Raw genomic sequence first — 21338 nt, forward strand, 5'->3', positions numbered from 1 at the left:
CACTCTGCGTTGCGGAAACGGCAGGTCCTCCTCTCGTGACTCTCCCCGCAGCTTGCGCAGTTTCCTCCTTCTCGTCGAGGCAGCTGCGGTCTGTGCGCTGCTTGAGTGCGCTGCTGTACTCGGTGCACCTCCTCCCTGTCGGATCCTGAGTCGTCGGTGAGGTCTTCGTGGTGGACCCTCGGTTGGGATGGCAGGCTCGGCCGTGCCTCTTGCGTCGACCTCTTGGCAGCTTCCGTTGCCAGGGCCTCCTCCAGAGCGACCTGGAACGTTAGGTCCTTCTTAGCGTAGAGGTGTCGTTGCAGCTTCTCATCCTTCAGGCCACCGACGAGGCGGTCACGAAGCATGTTCTCCAGCTCTGAGAAGTTGCAGAACCGGGCGGCTTGGCGGAGAGAGGTCACAAACCCAGTTATGGTTTCCCCAGGGGCTTGTCGCTTTGCGTAGAAGGCATTTCGATGAGCCACCACTGAGGGCTGCGGCGAAAAGTGCCCCTTCAGCTGTTCCATTATTGTTTTGTATGGAACAGTAGCGACGTCTTCAGGTGCAAGGAGAGCCCGGGCGATTTCAAACGTCTCCTCTCCGCAGACGCTGAAGAATATTGCCCTCTTCTTGGCGTCTTCTTCGTCGGTGACCCCTTTGGCTTCTAGGAGGAAGGTGAAACGGGAGGCGTATGCTTCCCAGTCTCCAGATGCTGGGTTGAATGGCGAGAAGCTGCTGTTGGCTGCCATTCTGAGTTCCTTGTGTCCCGGAGCTGAAGCCTGGATACACGGTGCGAGGCAGCGGTGCGGCAGGTGGCGGTGCTGCGGTGCTGTGTGTGGCAGTCAGCTCAGCGGGATCCCACCTTCGTCGCCAGTGAAATATACTCAGAGTCGCAGAGTGATTTCATGCTCTTTATTCAGCTCATAGTGGTGAGGAGGAATGAATGAAAGTCCCCTCACAGTATCTGCTTTATATACATTATTTACACAATGGGCTGCACATGATTGGCTAATTCCGGAATTCTACTGTAAGCCAATCAGGTTGTGGATTCACTTCAATCTGGAGCAGGATTGGGTGGTTCCTGCCAACCAATCATACTGCTGCATTGTTCTAGGACCAATCAGACTGCTGCATTCTGAATCCTATTGTTCTAGGACTAATCAGACTGCTGCAATTTGGATCCTATTGTTCTCAGTACATAACATGGCCCAATATATTTTGGCACCTGAGGCGAACAACAACAAAATGGTGCCCCCTCCTCCCAGCCAGGGAAATAGGGGCGAATGAAGATCTACATCAGGAACAAGGGGGGAGGGGAATAAAGATCCTACATTGGGATCTGCTGCCTCTATGGATCCTGTTGCCTGAGGCAATTGCCTCATCTTCCCTCATTGGTGGGCCAGCTCTGTGAGAGAAGGTTTGAACATCTTGAATAGCAATAGCTGAGAAAAATCCCTTTTCACAAACATGTAAAGGCCTTCCCTGCTCTGTACCTCCATATGGAACATTTTAACAACTACCAAACACTCTCCTACATTGGCTTGGAAAATGCACATTTTCTGTTATTCTATGGTTGCCAAAAAAACCGACAGTTGCTGTTTTGCTAATAGTTTTTATAGATCGTAAAACATTATTGTTTGGACAAGCAGCCTGCCCAAATGTTTAGAAAGCTGAGGTCATTTTATCCCACTTTTTGGGGTTTTAAACTTTTGCATGTTTTGTAGAATAGGGTTTGTGAATTTTTTCTCGGTTTTATATTTTTGTAAACCGCTTGGAGGGTTCTTTTCTTATTTTAGGAAGCAAATGCATAGCTGTCAACTTTTCCCTTTTCTTGCGAGGAATCCTATTCGGAATAAGGGAATTTTCCTTTAAAAAAGGGGAAAAGTTGGCAGCTATGAGCAAGTGGTGTCTAAATTTTGAGAAATAAACAAAGAATGGCTTCTACTTGTGATGTGCAGGATTTATGCTGTATGTACTCTTGGTATGTCTATTGTTTATTTTATTGTCCAGTAAGGCGCTTCGGGATTCGTTTGACACAGAAATATAAACCAATCCCATTTGAACCAATGTAGGGGGGGCGTCTTTTTCTGCTGCACCAGCAAAGGCCCCGCCCCGAGGTCCGCTTTCCCTCAAGGAAGAGCGCAAACGGCAGGCTGAGGAGACCGAGGCCCCGCCCCTTTCCCTTTCGTCAGCTAAGCGCAAGGGAAACTCGGGGCTAGTTATGTCCTTCGCCGCTCGCCTTAGGCCGGGCGGAAGTGACCCGTTACGGCTGCTCTTTCGCTGCGCCTGAAGCCTAAAGGTGCCGACCAACGTGTTCCGGGGTTGGTGGGGTCCGACGCTGCAGGTGGCTCTATGGCGTTCAAGTGCCAGCGGGACAGCTGGGTCCGGCAGGTGTGAAAGGAACCGAGGGGATTTGGGATTTGGGGTGGCGCGCGTTTCCGTTAACTGCATATATACCAGTTACAGTTCGTGCCAATTTGCATCATTGCGGATGAGAGCAAATTCGCATCGATGGTTCCTGTAAGGTTGCCCATGAAGACGTGCAGACATTGGTTGAAAAAATGGTTCCTTACTCCTTTGGCAGCAGAGAAAACCACCAACAAGCTTTTTATGGGAGATCAATCAGTATTTTTATTTTGTGTTTTTTGTATTGTATGTTCATGTTGTGAATCGCCCCGAGATCTATACTACTACTGCTAATAATAATAATAATAATAATAATAAGAGAAGAATTGCTTCATATAAGGAATCGGATTGATTCCCTCTCGCTCCTCTTCTGTAGCCCTATTTACAGGTCCTAGCATTGTTATTTTTTATTCAGTCAATCAATCAATCTTTATTACGGTCCAGAGACCCAACAAATCGTTACAAAGCAATGCACAATTCAGACAGCCTACCTGCAGGTTAAACAAGCATTTTGTTCAGATTTAAAGATAGGGGTCATTGGTTCTTGCAACCACCGATAAAAACTTTGCCACTGCTAATGTTCCAGTGTTTGTCCGGTCTTCCAATAGGAACCTGACATAATGAGCCTCTGATTTTCCCGGTAAAGGTACCAGCAAGGGTAAAACCAGTTCAGCCCTGGCTTGCTCATATTTTGCACAGTGCAGCAAAATATGTTTTATAGAATCGATGTCTTGAGCACGCCCAAGCAAAGTCTGTCCTGATAGGGAACTCCTCTCAACCTGCCATCCAACACTGCAGAAGGAAAGACGTTATTTTTTATTATTATATTTATATCCCACCTTTCCTGCAAGGAGCTCCAAAGTGGCATACATACCCTTCTTCTGTTTTCTCTTCAGCAACGACCCTGTGGGGTAGTCAAAATAAAAAAATTCCTTCCAGTAGCACCTTAAAGACCAACTAAGTAACCTACTGTGGGGTAGGTTAGGCTGAGAGGCAGTTACTGTCCCAAGATCATGGCTGAATGAGAATTTGAACACTTTGCTCTTCCAGTATTATAGCCATGATTCACCTCACTGGCTTTAGTCTCTGATACACAAACAACAGCCATGCCCTGGGGGAGGTTTATTATTATTTATCATTTACTATCTTTATATGACCCCACTTTTTCTCCAAGGAGCTGATGGTGGTGTACATGGCTCTCTCCTTACTCATTTAATTCCCCTTGTGAGCTAGGTTAGGCAGAGACGCAGTGACTGATCTGTGAGCTGCGTGTCCAAAAAGGGGATTTTAACCCCAGTCTCCCAGGTCCTAATCCAATGCTCTAACCATTATGCCCAGTGCCGGATTTACGTTTAAGCTAAACAAGCTGTAGCTTACGGCCTCCACTCTCTTGTGCCCCCCAAAAAATTTAAAGAAAAAAACTGGATGTACATTTCCAAAATATAAGATAAAAAACCATGTTTTGTTTGTGTAGCCTCCTATGATGTAAGTAATGGAGCCTGCTCTCTAAAATATCACTAGTTTACTCATTTCTATATGTAGGGTGCCTACATTCTGCTATTTATAATTAGTTTATTTATAAATAGTTTGCATCATATATTTACACATATTATTATTTCATGTTATATTTACACATATTATTATTTCATGTTATAGCAAGTTTCAAGAGACTAGATTATGAGTCTTTGTAAATTGTGTTTCTAAAGGAACTTTTGTTATTGCCAAATGCAAATGTGTTTGCATTATTAAGTTTGTAATGAATAAAAAAATCATTTTAAGTTAGAGCTTAATAATTATTTCACTATTAATATACTTCTTCTTAATTGTATTTCACTATTAATATACTTCTTAATTGTATTTCATTTCAACAATTACTCTGATAAAGGACATATTTTGTTATGTGCAAATGGCTTTAGATATCTATTAGGTCCATAAATTACCATATAGCATGTATTCAACACAAAAAACAGCGACAATTTCTTGTTGACAAAGGACAGCTGGACATATAAAGGGCCTCATTACCTTCAGTAGCTTAGGGCCTCATCAGACCTAAATCTGGCCCTGGTTATGCCACACACAGTTCTTCCATGGACTAAACACTTATGAGGCTGAATGTCTGCCAGTAAGAGATGGTGTAGCACTGGGTTTTTCTGCATCAGCCATGAGTTGATGACCTTTTGTGGTGGTTGTTCCTTCCAACCTTATGGTTTTGCAGTTTTAAGCCTAGGTGCATGCCACCTGGGGCTGGAATGGCTGCATTTCTGTGTTTTGCCTAGCGCATAGCACATCAGTGGACCAAGCAATTGGCTGTCATTCAATGTGGCATCACAGAATCTGATACAGTACAATGGATGCTCAAAGCTTTTTGCAGAGTGCAATAAAGTCATCATACAAAAAAACAGGTACAGCATATCTTAAATCAACAGGAGAGGAAGGAAGCTACAGCAAAGGGGGATTATGAATTGCCAAAAAAACCCCACTTCTGCTAAGAACACAGCCTTGTAGTTGTGACTCTGGCATCTACAACAGAGGCCTTTAAGGGTCTGTCTCTTGTTCCTTTCTCTAATTTTGAAGATAAGTGAAAGTATTCTGTGAGGCATTTGGGGATTGAATTGAAAGTATGCTTCTACAGTTGTTTTGCTTTTGAATTGTTTAGTAAAGTGTTTTATAATATGTATTAAAAGTGAAGAATTACATCATTTTGCTTAAGTTGATTTGGAAGCATTTGTGTTATAAGGTGAGATAGAAATAATAAATACAATAAAGAGATAATCTAAAGATACTGAAAATACTAATTGTTCTACTTGAAATTAGTAGACCTAAATTAGTCATATCCACTAATTTCAGTGAGTCTGTTCTGAATGTGGCCAACTTTGGTTATCACCTATTGTTGTGGCAAAATTCATGCTAAAAGCCAGTTAGAAGATAGTAAACTATGCTCTGCTTCACAGTACATAAGGGAATTTGCCCTGAAGAAAACTGTTGCTAGAAATCGTTGGCTTTAGACATACTGAAGCATCCGGTCAGCATCTTTAGATTCCATCTCTTTAGGTTTAGTGCATACCTTTCATTACCTCTGAACCTAAAGACCTCTAGATCTTTAGTGAAGCTATAGTCACGCATATTCCCCCTTTCTTTTTCCTCCCCAGTTCACTACACAGGTGGTCTCCTGCTGCCCTGCAAAACTGTCCACAGAAAATGGTGGAAAGAAGGAGACACTTCAGGGATTCCATGTCATCTTGGAAGACACTATTCTTTTCCCAGAGGGTGGAGGGCAGGTACCAATCTTGGTTCTTGGTCAGAAAGTGGAACCTGTTTTGGGGGTTCTAACATATTGTATACATCTTAATATGCTACTAGGGATTTACTGTTGACCTAGTTCTTGAAACTAAGACTTGAATTGTTCCACGGAATTACTAGAAATGTGTGATCTCCTGTTCACTCTTAAATCCAGATCTTGTCTGTGCTTCTTTTATATGTTCAAGCCAGCAATCCTAAACACACTGGGGAATAAACTCCGGTTTACTTCCAAATAAAATCTTATTACCAGGGCTTTTATTTCAGTCAAAGTTCAGAGGAGTTGAAATCAGTGGACTTGGATAACTGAAGTGCATTGATTGCAATGGGTTTATTCAGTGTGTGATTATTATCTTATATTTATAATCTCTATAATAATAACAATCAATTAATGTATCAATGAGTATCAGGAAAGAGAATATATATGAGCATAATGAGTAAAATGTGCGATAGGTTAAATAATGTTTAGAAGCACGAGGGGTTGACGGGAAGTCATCGGACCTTTGAGAAGAATGTGATACAATGTAATAAGTATATATTTTTTATTATGTATAATTTTGTTACATGTTGCTTTCTTATTTTCTTGTTTTTTTGTATACAATTTCAATAAAGCAATTTAAAATGCAAAAAAAATCTATAATAACAATCAAAACTTTTACTTGGGCTAATTAATATTGTGACGATAATTCAGAGAACCTCTGCACAGCAATTGCTTCATTAATCAAATTTGTGGTTTTTTAAAGAGGGTGGTATAGCATTTGCTCAGCTTCGCAACTCACAGCCATTGCCATTTTACACATGCTTTCGTCTGCTACAGCAGGAGAATATTCCCCCAAAGCTGGGCTGGTGACTTTAATTTCTTTTTTCCAGCCCGATGACCGGGGGCTCATTAATGACATCCCAGTACTAAGGGTCACTCGACAAGGTCCAGATGCTCTACACTTCGTCCAGACACCCCTTGAGCCAGGGAGCGAGGTGCGGCTGGTGCTGGATTGGGACCGGCGCTTTGACCACATGCAGCAGCATTCAGGTAAGAAACCGATGGAACGAGATACCCACACATTCAGACTGATCATCAAAAAAGACACTTTTTTTAAAAAAAATAATATTTATTAGAGTTTCAAAGAAGTTACAAAAAAAAGGAAAAAAAGGAGAGCAGAAAATACAAAATACAAGAAAATATAAACAATTAAAAACAATTCCATCTTTCCATGTCTTATCTTTCATTTACTTGTTTCCCTGACCTCCTCACACCTCCCTTTTTTGTATTCTAGATCAATTAAGTATTTCAGCAAATCCTTTCCGCTTGGTTTTTATCCTAATAATTTATCTTAGTGTACTATAATTTTACATTCTCGTTTCACCACTTAAAAAATCAATTTTTACCTAATCTTTTATATCATTTCTGCTAAAACCACCTTGCTTCATTCCAACATCCTTCTAGCATTCCTGGATCTTGCAATGTTTCTGTAAATAAATTTTAATTTTTTTTCCAATCTTCTTCCACCAACTCTTCACCTTGGTCTCGGTTATATTATATTTAAATCTCCTAGTGAGAAGGAGAAGGAGAAACTGTCGCTTATAATTATCTCTTTTAGGGCAGCATCTCATCACAGCTATTGCGGATCTGATGTTTGGATTCAAGACGACATCATGGTGAGCAAGGCACACCTCTGCCTAATTGCTTTCCTCCCTGCTTGCGTGTGTTCTGAGCATTTGTATGAGTCTGAGAGAGGGGAGCTGCAAAACCTTGAGAGAAATTGGGGCACCCAGAGTGGCAAGAATCTTCATAGATCACCATTGGAGTATTTACCGTACTTTTCCGTGTATAAGACTAGGTTTTTTTACAGTGGTACCTCAGGTTACATATGCTTCAGGTTACAGACTCCGCTAACCCAGAAATAGTGCTTCAGGTTAAGAACTTTGCTTCAGGATGAGAACAGAAATCGTGCTCCAGCAGCGCAGCAGCAGCAGGAGGTCCCATTAGTTAAAGTGGTGCTTCAGGTTAAGAACAGTTTCAGGTTAAGAACGGACCTCCGGAACAAATTAAGTACTTAACCTGAGGTACCACTGTATGTGGAAAACTGTGGGTCATCTTATACACTATTTAAAAATAGGGGGCGTCTTATACATGAGGGCATCTTATATACAGAAAAATACGGTAGTAATAACTTCATGAGCTGCTTGGAAGGAGGACAGGTTTGTAAACAACCTTGGACCAGAGTTCTCTCCGTATTTGCTAATACTTAATGCGAGAATTAACTTGGTGAGTTAGGGATTCCCCCTGCATGTGAAGACAGGCTCTGGTGGACTGACAAGGCCAGTAGTGAGTCCAACGGTCAAGAAGGCGGTTTCTGTACATGCTGCAGAGGGAAGTGAGGGGCAGTTGGGACTTGTCAACCTGGCCATCTAGGAGAAGGAAAGCTGATCCTTAACTTCCACTGCCTTGCGGGGTGTCTTGGCGAGAGAAAAGGGCTAAGGATTAAACCCTACTCCAATCCAGAGTGAAGTTCCTAAGACAGTTGGAAGGCGCCATGTATGCCGCCTCCTGGCAACTCCAGCAACCAAACTGGTGCCAAATGGCTTGCTCTGCTTTCCTTTGGACCACGTCAGCGAGGCTGAGAGGGGGGGTCTTGTCGTTTGGGCAGCCCAGGACCTCTGTCCACACTGCCCAGGGTGCTCACTTGGGTGCTGCTAACATAGCAGTTTGACTTCACCCCGCAGAGACGCACTCCATTGTCTCTCGAGACAGGCGGATGCCTACAACAATATCTAGGTTATTAATCAGTAATGAAACTGATACAGACGAATCACCAGTACTCCACACAGCAATAGCAGTAGCCATTGGAATGTGAATGGGCACCATGCATGTTTCTGTAGCTTAACATTTCCTGGGTGGAGTTTGTAGGTTGCAAGGAGAGATACCTGAAGGAGCGTCTCCACCCCCATCATTCAGCCCGGACACTGAGATCCAGCGCTGAGGGCCTTCTGGCGGTTGCTTCATTGCGAGAAGTGAGGTTACAGGGAACCAGACAGAGGGCCTTCTTGGTGGTGGCACCCGCCCTGTGGAACGCCCTCCCTTCAGATGTGAAGGAAATAAGTAGCTATCTATCTTTAAAAGACATCTGAAGGCAGCCCTGTTCTGGGAAGTTTTTAATATTTAATGCTGTATTGTTTTTAACACTTGATTGGAAGCTGCCCAGAGTGGCTGGGGAAACTCAGCCAGATGAGCGGGGTATAAATAATAAATTGTTATTATTATATTGTTATAAGTTGTTCCTTTCCCCACAGAGTCCTATTGAGAAGTCACTTCCACAATTTCCTACACCAGCAAATCTCCTACAGACTTAATACAGTCATACCTCTTGTTATGTTTGCTTCAGGTTGCGCGTTTTCAGCATGCATCCCACAGCAACCCGGAAGTACCGGAAAGGGTTACTTCCGGATTTCGCCGCTCGTGCATGCGCAGACGCGCAAAATGACGTCACGCACATGCACAGAAGTGGCGAATCGCGGCACGTGCAGACACATGTTGCGTTCCTTTCATGTTGTGAACGGGGCTCTGGAACGGATCCTGTTCGCAACCAGAGGTACCACTATATTGTTAACTGACAAGGAATATGTTGTTGTCGCTTTAACCCAGAAGCAAAGGTTAAAATGAAATCATTGTGTAGTCATGAAGATGTGTCATCTGGGAAGCTGTCCCAGAAACTCCAGCGGGTGCAGAATGCCATCGCGAGGCTCCTCACGGCGTCTCTGCCATGGGAGCTCCTCACGGCGTCTCTGCCATGGGACCATGCTTTTCCAGCTGCACTGGCTCCCGGTAGAGTACAGGGTCAGATTTAAGGTGCTGGTTTTGATCTTTAAAGCCCTTCACAGCCTAGGGCCCTCGTACCTACGGGACCGCCTCTCCCGGTATGCCCCACGGAGAGCCTCAAGGTCCATAAATAGCAACACCCTAGAGGTCCTGGCCCTAAGGAAGTTAGATTAGCTTCAACCAGAGCCAGGGCCTTTCCAACTCTGGCTCCGGTCTGGTGGAACGCTCTGCCTCATGAGACCAGGGCCCTGCAGGATCTGATTTCTTTCCGCAGGGCCTGTAAGACAGAGTTGTTCCGTCTGGCCTTCGGCTTGGAGCCAATTTGATTCCCTCCCCCTCTTTCTTTTTTCCTTTCTCCTCCTGTGATGAGGCTGCATTTTAATGTCTCAATATTTTAATCTTATATTTTAATCTTGTTTTTAAGTTGTATTCATTCAACTTGTTTTTATTATTGCTTGTTAGCCGCCCTGAGCCCGGCCTTGGCTGGGGAGGGCATGGTATAAATAATAATAATAATTATTATTATTATTATTATTATTATTATTATTATTATTATACAGTGGTGCCTCACAAGATGAAAAGAATCCGTTCTGTGATTCTCTTCGTCTAGCGGTTTTTTTCGTCTTGCGAAGCAAGCCCATTGACGGATTAGCGCTATTAGCGCTATTAGTGGCTTTTAGCGGCTTATCTGCTGATCGGATCAGCTGATAAGCGGCTTAGAGGCTTAGAAAAAGGGGGGGAGGGGAAAAAACCAGCAGGAACTCACAAGACATTGTCATCTTGCGAAGCAAGCCCATAGGAAATTTGTTTTGCGAAGCACCTCCAAAACGGAAAACTCTTTCGTCTAGCGAGTTTTCCGTCTTGCGAGGCATTCGTCTTGCGGGGCACCACTGTATCTTGAATAGGGCTTTGTTCCCAGGGAAAACGCACAGAGGATGGCAGGCTTAGCCTAGTTTCTGTGCAGTAACCCTTCCTCAGAGGACGATGCTGGAGGGCTGGGGACAGAGGGAGCTCTCTTGTGCACCCAGAGCTATCTCCCGTGTGACTTGGGGAACATGCTATTTGCTCTCTCCCACCCTCGGCAGGGAGCTAGGTCGCCAACGAAGCACTATAGAGCTGGACACCCCCTCGATGACAGCAGATCAGGTGGCAGCCCTTGAGCAGAGCGTGAATGACAGAATCCGAGCCAGGATCCCGGTGGTGGTGCGAGAGCTGGCAGTGGGCGACCCTGAAGTTGAGCTGGTAAGCAAGAGTGTGCGGGCCGAGGCAAGAGAAGGGAGAGAGGTCTGCTACGTGTGGTTGTCTTAACCTTGCACTGCATTGCAGGTGAGGAGCCGTGGCTTGCCGGACGACCACACGGGGCCCGTGCGGATTATAAGCATCGAGGGTGTCGATGCCAATATGTGTTGCGGCACGCACATCTCTAATCTCAGTGACCTGCAGGTGAGAGTCATGGGGGCGGGGTGTGGCTTGCAGCACCAGGATCAAGGTCTTTGCCAGGTTGCACCCCCTCACAAATGAGCACAGGACTGCCTTGCCACTCACATCTGTTGTGAGAACACATTCTGCCCCTTCGTGACACATGAGAAGCTGCCATTGGTGTAACTCTGAGCTTCAGTAAAGCAAATAATTTAATTAGACAGCGCCTTATATGATATTGGGGACGCGGGTGGCGCTGTGGGTTAAACCACAAAGCCTCAGACTTGCCGATCAGAAGGTCGGCGGTTCAAATCCCCGTGACGGGGTGAGCTCCCGTTGCTCGGTCCCTGCTCCTGCCAACCTAGCAGTTCGAAAGCACGTCGAAGTGCAAGTAGATAAATAGGGACCGCTCCGACAGTAAGGTAAACGGCGTTTCCGTGCACTGCTCTGGTTCGCCAGAAGCGGCTTAGTCATGCTGGCCACATGACCCGGAAGCTGTACGCCGGCTCCCTCGGCCAGTAAAGCAAGATGAGCGCCGCAACCCCAGAGTCGATCACGACTGGACCTAATGGTCAGGGGTCTCTTTACCTTTACTATATTATATTGAGTGACAGGATAGTCTGGCCACAGTAAGGAAATTTTGTCCATGGTATGATTATTTTCCACCTAGTCGTTTTGGCACTTTGGCACCCTATTTGCAAAATTTAGTAATTCCAAAATGCAAGCGCGCCTTCACTTTTGCAAGATTGAATATACTGCCTTCGGCTGTACTTGAGGGTTGACTTCAAAACATTCCACTGGAAAAATGGTTATCTCCTTGTGGAGATGATAGTATTGAGTCAGCAGTTCATGTGCTTCTGGCTTGCACTCTTTATAAAGATTTGAGGAGTGAGGTTATTACCCCTCCAGTACTGTCCACGCCGGGTTGCTCAAACATTGCTACAGAGTCCTTTTAGTAGATCAAGATGATCAGGTGACAGCAAAAACTGCAATGTTTTTAGCGGGGGCAATTAGAATGAGATATTTTATTTGATTATTGATGTAAACCCCCCAAAATGTATTTTGTATAGTTATGTTTTTACCTCTATCTTCAGTACATTTTGTTTTATTGCTATGGCTAGTGGCTGATGCAAATAAAGATTCTCTCTATCTATGTGATCTATACCATTGGTCTAGCTAGCTCAGTGTCCAGGATTTCAGGCAGGGATCTCTCTCCCGGCCCTACCCAAAGATACCAGGGATTGCAAAGCAGATCCCCTTCTTAATTTGGACACCTTTTTTCTGACAAGGCTTCACTGCTGCTTGTCAGTAGTCAGTCAGAAATTTTACAAGTGATTCCTTCCTTCAAATAGTGAAGTAATTGGGGAATCATCCTTATTTTAAATTACCTGCCTATACTTTTCTAACGAATGCCTGGACGCGTAGAACTATAGGAAGTTTCCTTCACTAAATCAGACCAATGTGTAAACAGTGGATTATTTCCACTGCCCAGCACAGGCTCTGCAAGGTTTCTGGCAGAAATCTTCACTTGGAGATAGATACCAGGGTATGGATCTGGGACCTTGCAAGGCAGATAATAATAATAATTATTATTTATTATTTATACCCCGCCCATCTGGCTGGGCTTCCCCAGCCACTCTGGGCGGCTTCCAAAAAAATATTAAAATACTGTAATACACCAAACATTAAAAGATGTTCTACCACTGAGCTTGGACCTTTTCCCACTTTCAATACAGTGGTGCCTCGCAAGACGAAAAGAATCCGTTCTGTGATTCTCTTCGTCTAGCGGTTTTTTTGTCTTGCGAAGCAAGCCCATTGAAGGATTATTAGTGGCTTTTAGCGGCTTATCTGCTGATCGGATCAACTGATAAGCGGCTTAGCGGCTTAGAAAAAGGGGGGGAGGGGAAAAAACCAGCAGGAACTCGCAAGACATTGTCGTCTTGCGAAGCAAGCCCATAGGAAATTCGTTTTGTGAAGCACCTCCAAAACGGAAAACCCTTTCGTCTAGTGAGTTTTCCGTCTTGCGAGGCATTCGTCTTGCGGGGCACCACTGTATAAGGGACAGTATAGACGCATGCAGATGTAGTATTTTACCACTCAAGACGAATGTGTTTGTCTTTTGAAGATGGTTAAGCTCTTGGGCACTGAAAAAGGGAAGAAGAACAAGACCAACTTAGTTTTCCTCGCTGGGAACCGAGTGCTGAAAACCTTGGAGCGAAGCAACGCAGCCGAGAAGTCCTTCACATCACTGCTTAAGCAAGTATTTGTACCCCCTGTCCCAGGGAATGAAACAAAAGTCCCAGAAGGGTGATTGGAAACCCAGTGGCCTTCAAATTTCATTTGAACTCTCAAAAGGAAAAGCACACAAAGGTGGGGATTTTCCCTCAAGGCAAGAAATAGTCAGTTGTATAGGCAAATTAGTTGTTTATAGAAGTTGGGCCAGTTATTTCTGGTCTGAACTTAGGGCTCAGGATGAGTAGCGGAAGGGTTTCAACAGCCATACCGTAAATGGATTTAAAGAGAACTATTCCCAAACAATGGTTTTAAAAGGGGATGGGACAAGTTCATGGAAGATAAGTTTTTCAGTGGCTACAAGCCACAAGGGCTGTGCTCTGCCTGGACAGTCTGAAGCCAGCACTGTGTCTGAATACAGGTTGCTGGAAACCACAGGAGGAGAAAATGTTCTTATGCTTCGGTAATAATAATAATAATAATAATAATAATAATAATAATAATAATAATATTTATATGCTACTCACTTGATTGGGTTGCCCCAGCCAATCTGGGAAGCTTCCATTAGAACACATTAAACATTAAAAGATTAAATGTTTTAAACCATTAAAAACTTCTCTATACAGGGCTGCCTTCAGGTATCTTCTAAAAGTCAGATACAGTCATACCTCCGGTTGAAGTAGCTTCGGGATGAATATTTTCGGGTTGCGCTCCGCGGAAGCGTGTTACTTCGGAGTTTCGCCGCTCATGAATGCGCAGACGCTCAAAATGACGTCACGTGCATGCGCGGAAGCAGCGAAACGCAACCCGCGCACGCGCAGTCACATGTTACGTTCACGTCAGGATGCGAACGGGGCTCCAGAACGGATCCCATTCGCATCCAGAGGTACCACTGTAGTTGTTTATGTCCTTGACATCTGATGGGAGGGCGTTCCATAGGGCGGGAGACCACACAGTATTTTTATTATGCATTTTCTGTTTTTTATATTGTGTTTTTATGTTGGGAACTGCCCTGAGATCTACAGATGAAGGGCAGTATACTAATAATAACAATAATAATAATGGTTGTCGAACGTAATCTGTTCCAGAAGACTGTTCGACTTATGAAATGTTTGACAACCGAGGCGCAATGGCCGGTCAGCAAAATCCATTGGGAAAATGGAGAAATGTACCTCCAAAGCCGTTCGACCTCAGGGGCGCATTCGAAAACAGAAGCATTCGCTTCTGGGTTGTGTCGGCGTTTGAAAGCCAAAACATTTGGCTTCCAAGGCGTTTGACAACCGAAGTTCCACTGTAATAATAATAATAACAGCAGAAGGTCCTCTGCCTCATTCTCTGTAACTTCATGTCCCACATTGAGGGAGCCGCCAGAAGGCCCTCGGAGCTGGACCTCAGTGTCCGGGCTGAATGATGGGAGGAGTGGAGATGCTCCTTCAGGTACACTGGGCCAAGGCCGTTTAGGGCTTTAAAGGTCAGCACCAACACTTTGAATTGTGCTCAGAAACGTACTGCATGAGAGCTTCCCACTGTCATCTGGGTGGTCGCTGTGAGGATATTGGACTAGATGGCTTTATCCAGCAGGTCTTTCTTGTGTTCTAAACCAGGCATCCCCCAACCCGGCCCTCCAGATGTTTCGGGACTACAACTCCCATCATCCCTAGCTAACAGGACCAGTGTGTTAGAATTCCTGCTCCGTGATTGCAGTCATGGGATTGTTGTCTTTCACATGACGGTATATGTTTTGACTCCACAGAGTGGGAAGTAATGGAGACAGGATTTTTGTGTTACTGAGTTCCATGAAGTGGGACTATTGTCCTTTGTTCTTTCTCTTTGCTGTCTGATGCTAGAGAGAGAGGGAGCCATGTTGCAGTGCTCCGTGTGTGTTTATATGTAAATAAAGTAAAGGTAAAGGTAAAGGTACCCCTGCCCGAACGGGCCAGTCTTGACAGACTGTGGGGTTTGTGCGCCCATCTCACATTTATTGGCCGGGGGCCAGCGCTGTCCGGGGACACTTCCGGGTCACGTGGCCAGCGTGACATCGCTGCTCTGGCGAGCCAGAGCCGCACACGGAACGCCGTTTACCTTCCCGCTGGTAAGCGGTACCTATTTATCTACTTGCACCCGGAGGTGCTTTCGAACTGCTAGGTGGGCAGGCGCTGGGACCGAACAGCGGGAGCGCACCCCGCCGCGGGGATTCGAACCGCTGACCTTTCGATCGGCAAGCCCTAGGCGTTGAGGCTTTAGCCCACAGCGCCACCCGCGTCCCTGTAAATAAAGTAGATTAGCCAAAATGCTGAGTTGCTGAGGAGGTCTGTCATGCAAACTGCAAACACTCTGCGGATCCCTAAGTGTGCCGATGTCTGTTGGCATCGGTTGCTGCGATGTTCGGGCTGAAGAAAGCTTTTTGAAGCTCCCAAACGATTGACCAGGAGGGAGAGAACATGCCAGTCGGGCATGTGTCTCTCTCAGGGTCCTACTCGAGTGTAGGACGAGCTCCTGACACAGTGGTCAGGGATGGTGGGAACTGTAGTCCCAAAACATCTGGAGGGCCGAGTTTGGGAATGCCTATTCTAAACAATTATAGGGATGCGGGTGGTGCTGTGAGTTAAACCACAGAGCCTAGGACTTGCTGATCAGACGGTCCGCAGTTCCAATCCCCGCAACGGGGTGAGCTCCCGTTGCTCGGTCCCTGCTCCTGCCAACGTAGCAGTTCGAAAGCACGTCAAAGTGCGAGTAGATAAATAGGTACCGCTCTGGCGGGAAGGTAAACGGCGTTTCCATGCGCTGCTCTGGTTTGCCAGAAGCGGCTTAGTCATGCTGGCCACATGACCCGGAAGCTGTACGCCGGCTCCCTCGGCCAGTAAAGCGAGATGAACGCCGTAACCCCAGAGTTGGCCACGACTGGACCTAATGGTCAGGGGTCCCTTTACCTATTCTAAACAATACAGCCGTTGGTCTTGGCCCTCAGTTCAGTTGTGCATCTCCACTGAGCACGAGCTGTTTCACCTCCCCCCACCTTTTCCTCCCTCATCACCAAGCTTGTCCTCTTATTAGATGATGTACCAACCCTCCCTGAAGGCCTCTTGTTACCCTTGCCGTTTTAGGACTGGCCCCGAAGAGCACGTGGAAGCTGTAAAGAGGCTACAGACCTCTCTGAAGCTGCTTCAGAAGGTACAGTTGAGCAATGGCCAAGACGTTTCTGGAGCCCTGGCAGGGAATCCCAGGTCCCCAAAGGTCAAAGGCGGTGTCAGGGAACTGCCATCAGCTCAGAGGCGAGAGGTGGAAGGGCAGCTGGATTGCAGGGAGCCTCCAAAGATCGTGGGAAGCAGCACTTCCTCAACGGAGGAGGGAAGCTCCTGCCTCTTGTGGGGAAGAGACGCAGGACTCGGAGGATACAAGAGAGAGACAAGACACTGTGCCTGAGCAAAGTGGGGGGGGGGAGACAGGTCCCCCTTTACCCACGCCCTCCCTGCGCAGTAGGTTTACGCGCAGAGAGGGGAGGCGTCAGATGGGGATCAAGAGACTACTCTGCAGGGGAAAGTTTAAGGACCGCCCACTCTCAGATTCTGCTAGTGACTGAGCAAGACGTGGAATCGAGGCGTTCTGCACTGTAAATGTTTTTGCACCGATAATAAAGCCTTTGAAAGACCGGTGGGGATCTTGCCTGTTCGCTCTCGAGCAACCCATGCCTGTAGGTATAACAGGCGGCTTTCTATCTGAACGTCAGGAGTCTTCCCACGCCGCACCTAATATCCCCAAGCTATGGCCCTTCTCTGCCCTCTCCTTCAGACAGTTTCTGCCTGGCTGGAATGTGCCCTCGAACTGCGAGAAAGCCTCTTGCTTGCTTGGAGGGCAAGACGTGGATGGGCATATGTCAAAACGTCTTGACTTTCGTGCAGTTGAAATGCAACCTGCCTGTGCAGCCACAGCTGTTGCCCTACCCAATTTTGCCTCTGTCCAGGCTCAGCTTTGGCATGTGACTCCCGGGAGGTTGGCCATGGGGACACTGACAGACATTGGTTAGAAAAAAAGGTTTCCTATTCCATTGGGAGCAGAGAGAGCCACCAACAAGCTTTTAATGGGAGATTGCTCATTATTTTTATTATGTGTTTTCTGTTTTTTATACTGTGTTTTTATTTTTTTTAAAATAAATTTATTTATTTGGCTTTTCAGAGTAAAATTTTACAGTCACATGTCCAACATACAACATAATAACAAGATTCCAAGGAATCTCATGGACTTCCCTCCTTCCCTTTGTGGGTTCCTATTGTTAATCATTTCCTCCTGCATCTTTTGTAATAATCCAAATCTCTTATCTCTCCGTTGTATCCAAAATTCACCATTAAACTACAAGCAATATTCCAACCCTACTAATGATTTAAACTGTTGACAGTGATCTTTAAGACAAGTTATAAATTTTCCCCATTATTAAAAATTTGGCCTTCCTGATTTCTGATTCTTCCGGTCATTTTAGCCATTTTGACATAGTCCATCAACTTGATCTACCATTCTTCTCTGGCAGGGACTTTATCTTCTTTCCATCTCTGGTGTTTTTATGTTGGGAACTGCCCTGAGATCTACGGATGAAGGGCAGTATACTACTACTACTGTTGCTACTACTACTACTACTACTACTAATAATAATAATAATAATAATAATACAGTGGTACCTCCACTTGCATGAGATGCGGGTGGCGCTGTAGGTTAAACCACAGAGCCTAGGGCTTGCCGATCAGAAGGTTGGTGGTTCGAATCCCCGTGATGGGGTGAGCTCCCATTGCTTGGTCCCTGCTCCTGCCAACCTAGCAGTTCGAAAGCACGTCAAAGTGCAAGTAGATAAATAGGTACTGCTCCGGCGGGAAGGTATATGGCGTTTCCGTGCACTGCTCTGGTTCGCCAGAAGCAGCTTAGTCATGCTGGCCAATAAAGCGAGATGAGCACTGCAACCCCAGAGTCGGCCACGACTGGACCTAATGGTCAGGGGTCCCCTTTACCCTTACCTCCAGTTGCACACGGGATCTGTTCCAGAGCTCCGGTCAGATCCTGAGGAATTCTCAACTGGAGGTGCCTGTTCTGCGCATGCACGTGGTGCGGTAGAGCGCTTTGCGCATGCGCCCGGGGCGAAACCCGGGAAAATACTTCCTGGTTTGCCGTGTGTGTAACCCAAAGGATACGCAACCAGAGTTGTGCGTATCCAGCGGTACCACTGTAATGATAACAACAACATCTGTGGGTCATGCAGGCAGCAGCTGAGATCAGACTCCAGTAAGCAGCCTGTAGAAAGGCCATGGGAAGTAAGAGAGCAATCAGAACCAGGGTTCAGGAAGACTTTGCCAGAAATTCCCTGCCTGCTCCATCCCATCACTCTTGGTTGAGTATTGGAACAGAGGGGTGGTGGGCTGCCAGGGTGATTGCCCTAGGCACATTTTTCCGGGGGGCACCCCACCTCCCCAAGTCAGCCCTGTCCTGCTTTGTGAGGCTGGGATCTGAACAGATCCCACCTTGCAAAGTGGCTCAGGACTGGTGTCGCTCCGGTTTTGCCAGCGGCGACGGCCGGGCTGGCATGCGGCAGGCTCTGTTCACCCCAGCACCCCAGCACACACGAGTTCCCCCTCCCCACGGCACCATGAAAACACACTCCACTGCTATGTCCACTTTCCGACATCTGCTTCTCTTTCAGAGCAACTTGAACCTACTGAGGGATTTAGCCGTCCTCACAGCTCAGAGTTTAAAAAACAACCTGGATAAGGAACCTGTTCTTGTGTTGCACAGGTGAGGGGAAAGGTCATGTTGGGTTTGCATGGGGTGGCTGTTTAAAATACCCAGAAAAAAGAGGAAAATTCTGGATGCTTTCTACTTTGCCACTTGAAAGGTACAGCTGATTTTTTAACTCCCATTTAGAAACTGCTGTTCCCACTCACCTTACCTGTACAGTGGTACCTCGGGTTAAGTACTTAATTCGTTCCGGAGGTCCATTCTTAACCTGAAACTGTTCTTAACCTGAAGCACCACTGCTGCTGGAGCACGATTTCTGTTCTCATCCTGAAGCAAAGTTCTTAACCCGAGGTACTGTTTCTGGGTTAGCGGAGTCTGTAACCTGAAGCGTCTGTAACCTGAAGTGTATGTAACCCGAGGTACCACTGTACAGGTTTTTGAGGCCCGTCAAAGCAAAATTGTGTGTTATATATTTTTTAATTAAAAAAACACACATGCACTGTGGATCAATGCAACCCAAATGAATTATTAATCCTTTTTTTTTTTTTTTTTTTGCTTAAGCCAGTCTAGTCGTTACTGGTTTCTTTCTCGCGGGGCTGGTGGACCTATTGTAGGGAAAGGTGTGGCAGATGTGGAATTTTGCATCTTGCTTTCTCAGGTCTTGGGATGGGGAAGTCCGCTCCACTTCACTGTGGGGAGGAGTTGCAGTGGACCGCATGGCCACCCACTCTCCTCCAGGGGTGGGCGATGAAGTCCTACGTTGCCCAGGGGGTCCCGGTCATGTCAGTGACCAGGCAGCCAGCCAGTCAGCTGGCTGGTGGGGGCGTGGCTGGGACCCATTTAAACAAAGGCGCGAGCTGGAGGGCTTCCTCTTGACTCGCTTCCTCAATCTGGATTGTTCGCATTTTCCCTCTCTTGCAGGAAAGACGGTGATTCTGAGTTCATGAACATCATTGCGAATGAGATTGGTGCTGGGGTGCGTATCTCCTTCTTGTTTCTCTGAGCTTTGGCACCAGATATAGTGGTGTTTTGAGAGGTGCTGAAGGCTCCCTACTTTGAGCTGGAAAGGTTCCCACCTCCAGCGTATCAACACAAATCAGATCCAATCAGGCCTTTAAAAACTTAATTCTTCTTTCAGATCATGCAGCTGACACATCAAAAGTGAAATTAAAATTAAGACAGCTGGTTACAGAAGTAGCAGCTCACAGCGTGCAGAGTAGCTATAAAATCTAATGTGATATAAAGGAGAAAGAGGAGATAGAATTGATTCAATGAGCACCTGCAGTTAGAAAATAGGAACAGTTTTGTTCCAACTTCTGTGGTTAAAATACCGCTATTTAATGTGACGCTCCCAAATACCAATTAAGAATAAAGAGATCATAGCAAAATTTAGAAAATATCACTGAATTTAAAGTCACATCCACATCATACACTTAGAGCTGATGTCTCAAAGAATCCTGAGAACAAATAGTGTACCTACAGTTTCCAGGATTTTGACTGCTCTGGATAAGCTAAATTTGGTTTGATTCTTGCATCCATGACTACTGCTTACACCCCGAAAGATTAAAAGCTTTATTCATTAGCTTGGTGACATTTTCATTTATGGCACAGTCTTTTTACCTGTGGACCTCCATATGCTATGTTTTATTATGACTCTCTGCATCAGATTATTATAAAGTGTGTGTGTTCTTTGTTGAATATTTTGTTGTTGTAAACAACCTTCTTCCAGCAGGAAACCCTCCTTTTCCTATCTGTGGGAGATGAAAAAGCAGCTGGGCTTTTTCTGCTCGCGGGACCCCCAGAAGCTGTGGAGAAACTGGGCCCCAGGTGAGTCACTCAAGCCAGCTGGATAAATTCAGGCCTGGATTGGTGTGTGTGTTGCGGAGGGAGCATGGATGTTCATTTTGGTCGGTCAGGAAGAAAAGAATCACAGTTTTCTGGGAGTCTTTGAAAGAGAGAGACAAGCAAATTCATGTAGCGGTTGCAGGGCTGAAACAAATCAGGCAGGCTAGGCCATGGCTAGGGCTGGGCGATATAGCAGTATATCATCCAAAACCAATTTGAAGTCCATATCATGATATTGGCTTCATCATTGTTGACCTGGCAATATATCATGAATCACACGTGTGTGTGTGTGTGTGTGTGTGTGTGTGTGTGTGTGTGTGTCTGTGTGTGTGTCTGTGTGTGTGTCTGTGTGTCTGTGTGTTTGCTATGCAAAATTCACAGTGTGGGAAAAACCATGAAGCCAGCCAATGCCTCCACATCAGGCGTAGGCAAACTCGGCCCTCTAGATGTTTTCAGACTACAATTCCCATCATCCCCAACCACTGGTCCTGTTAGCTAGGGATGATGGGAGCTGTAGTCCCAAAACATCTGGAGGGCCGAGTTTGCCTATGCCTGCTCTATATACAGTAGTTCCATCCCTATTTCAAACATTGTGTTCTTTTCATATATCGCAATGTTGAGCTTGTGATAT

General features: G+C 45.8%; 1 protein-coding gene and 1 long non-coding RNA gene across 3 annotated transcripts in view; one reads left to right on the forward strand and one right to left on the reverse strand.

Moving 5' to 3' along the window:
* LOC309516272 (putative protein PTGES3L) overlaps nucleotides 1-21338 on the forward strand; it is a 49470-nt gene that overhangs the window by 27293 nt on the left and 839 nt on the right. Inside the window, exons 1-11 of one of the 2 annotated variants that reach the window (XM_082195027.1) lie at nucleotides 2208-2367; nucleotides 5532-5660; nucleotides 6550-6709; nucleotides 7278-7335; nucleotides 10582-10738; nucleotides 10823-10939; nucleotides 13041-13171; nucleotides 16252-16318; nucleotides 18828-18919; nucleotides 19784-19838; nucleotides 20595-20689. In XM_082195027.1, the coding sequence (XP_082051153.1) occupies nucleotides 2329-2367; nucleotides 5532-5660; nucleotides 6550-6709; nucleotides 7278-7335; nucleotides 10582-10738; nucleotides 10823-10939; nucleotides 13041-13171; nucleotides 16252-16318; nucleotides 18828-18919; nucleotides 19784-19838; nucleotides 20595-20689 (1100 nt within the window). In that variant the 5' untranslated portion in view covers nucleotides 2208-2328. Of the gene's footprint in view, nucleotides 1-2207; nucleotides 2368-5531; nucleotides 5661-6549; nucleotides 6710-7277; nucleotides 7336-10581; nucleotides 10739-10822; nucleotides 10940-13040; nucleotides 13172-16251; nucleotides 16319-18827; nucleotides 18920-19783; nucleotides 19839-20594; nucleotides 20690-21338 lie in introns of those variants that run through there. The other variant, XM_082195029.1, reaches the window with a different exon arrangement.
* LOC309516398 overlaps nucleotides 18929-21338 on the reverse strand; it is a 33632-nt gene continuing 31222 nt past the window's right edge. The window contains exon 3 of the long non-coding RNA XR_014212879.1: nucleotides 18929-19260. This is a non-coding gene — a long non-coding RNA (uncharacterized lncRNA). The remainder of the gene's footprint in view (nucleotides 19261-21338) is intronic.

The sequence above is a fragment of the Podarcis vaucheri genome (genome assembly GCF_965113315.1).
Source record: "Podarcis vaucheri genome assembly, chromosome: 13".
In the NCBI taxonomy this organism is placed as follows: Eukaryota; Metazoa; Chordata; class Lepidosauria; order Squamata; family Lacertidae; genus Podarcis; species Podarcis vaucheri.